The 1625-nt window shown below is 39.0% G+C and overlaps 1 protein-coding gene across 1 annotated transcript; it reads right to left on the bottom strand.

The window, feature by feature from the left end:
* Positions 1 to 205: 205 nt before the first annotated feature.
* Positions 206 to 616, bottom strand: LOC131060456 (uncharacterized). Its single transcript, XM_057993690.1, has one exon. It carries the CDS (start codon positions 614 to 616, stop codon positions 206 to 208), a length of 411 nt encoding a protein of 136 aa, XP_057849673.1.
* Positions 617 to 1625: the final 1009 nt, after the last annotated feature.

The following is a 1625-nucleotide window of genomic DNA, read 5'->3' as shown; positions in this document are numbered from 1 at the left end:
GACAAATTGCCTGCCACTTGATTTCCCACTCTTCTGAAATGAGTGGTTTTAAAATCTTCGAATCCATTCACTTCATCATTTAAATTATTTAGCCTTTTCCACTAAATGTTACCTTTGACACACCTTGTCCTACGCACCACCTTCCCTCATGATGAGAATTTAACCTCTTGGGTTATAGACCTGTATATTAGGTCATCATTATTTATCATGTTTCATCTAATGATAACTCACCATCAAAATCTTCAAATCTTATTTCTTCCACTTGATTAAAAGACAATGCCCACTTAGATAATTTATCAACCACCTTATTACCCTCCCTCCTAACATGACTGACCACAACATCTTCGAATGAATTCAATTCCTCTAATATTAAGGATAAGTAGTTCTGCAAATGCCAAGCCTTAATTTCTCCATTTTTGATAGCTTGGATTATGATCAACGAATCACCCTCCAAATGTAATTTTCTAACTCCATGGCTCCGAGCACATCGGATTGCAAGCAAAGCTGCAAACGCTTCTGCTTCATTATTAGTCCCCTTCCTAATTTGTTGAGCCCCTAACTTCACCATGTCGCCATAGTGGTCTGTTAGCACCACACCCACACTAGACAACCCCATACTGTATTGAGCAGCTCTGTAAAAATTTGCTTTGATCCATCCCTTTTAAGGTGGAGACCACTCTATGTATGGGTCCACCTTATTCTTTTGATTTTTATTATTCCAAGCCCCATGTCTTATTTTGATATTTGGCCATAGTTTTTGAATCCTCTTATTCTCAAGAGTGTATGGGACATTCATGGATTCCATTTGGGATGTTGCTGCCCCTAAAGCCTCTTCGATTGCCTGATTTATTATACTCACAATCCTTCTCTCATCTTCTTTCTTATCTTGAAAAATCCTCCGATTTCTTTCCTTTCAAATTTCCCATATCACTAGGGATGGGTTAATGTTCCATATGCTTGAAAGAGTAGACCTCCTATTTTGTCTTGGCCAACTTTCAAAAACTTCTATAAGGGATTGTTGTAAAGGGCCATGCCAATTTAACATTCCCTTTACACTTAACCAACAGCTCTGTGCTACTTTACATTGCAATAGAAGATGACCAAGATGTTCTTCTACTTCCCCACACATTACACACTTTGTGGGCCCTACAAATCCAAATTGTTTCCTTCTTTCACCAGTAAGGATCCTCCCTTTAATAGCCAACCGTGCAAAAGCTCCTGCTTTGGGGAGGCAATATTTTTGCCAGAGAAAATCATATATTCTTGTGTGGTCCTCCACCTTTCCTTCCAAGATCTGATAACCTAATTTTACTAAGTATTTACCATCCTTGGATCCACACCAAACCACTCTGTCCTTCTCCTTCATGACAAAAATTTGTCTCTGATCTAAGATATGTTTTAATAGACTTTGTTGTGCCTCTCTAAGACCCGTGACCGACAAGTCTTTCCAAATCCATTCCTCCCCCGTAGCACCATATTTGACCTCCATATAATCTCTGACCCAGTCACCCCAAATTATGCATAACTATACCTTTACATCTGAGAGGTTAGCCATATCTTTTATTGTAGGATAGGCATCCCAAAACTTAGCTAGTCTTCCATTCCCTATATGCCATGTTAGATGA

The sequence above is a fragment of the Cryptomeria japonica genome, chromosome 2, assembly GCF_030272615.1.
Source record: "Cryptomeria japonica chromosome 2, Sugi_1.0, whole genome shotgun sequence".
Lineage (NCBI taxonomy): Eukaryota > Viridiplantae > Streptophyta > Pinopsida > Cupressales > Cupressaceae > Cryptomeria > Cryptomeria japonica.
The sequence above is the reverse complement of the archived record's forward strand: the minus strand, read 5'-3'. Positions and strand labels throughout refer to the sequence as shown.

Excerpts from the sequence above, each read along its gene's own strand:
- LOC131060456 (XM_057993690.1), bottom strand. The coding sequence starts at position 616 with ATGGGGTTGTCTAGTGTGGGTGTGGTGCTAACAGACCACTATGGCGAC.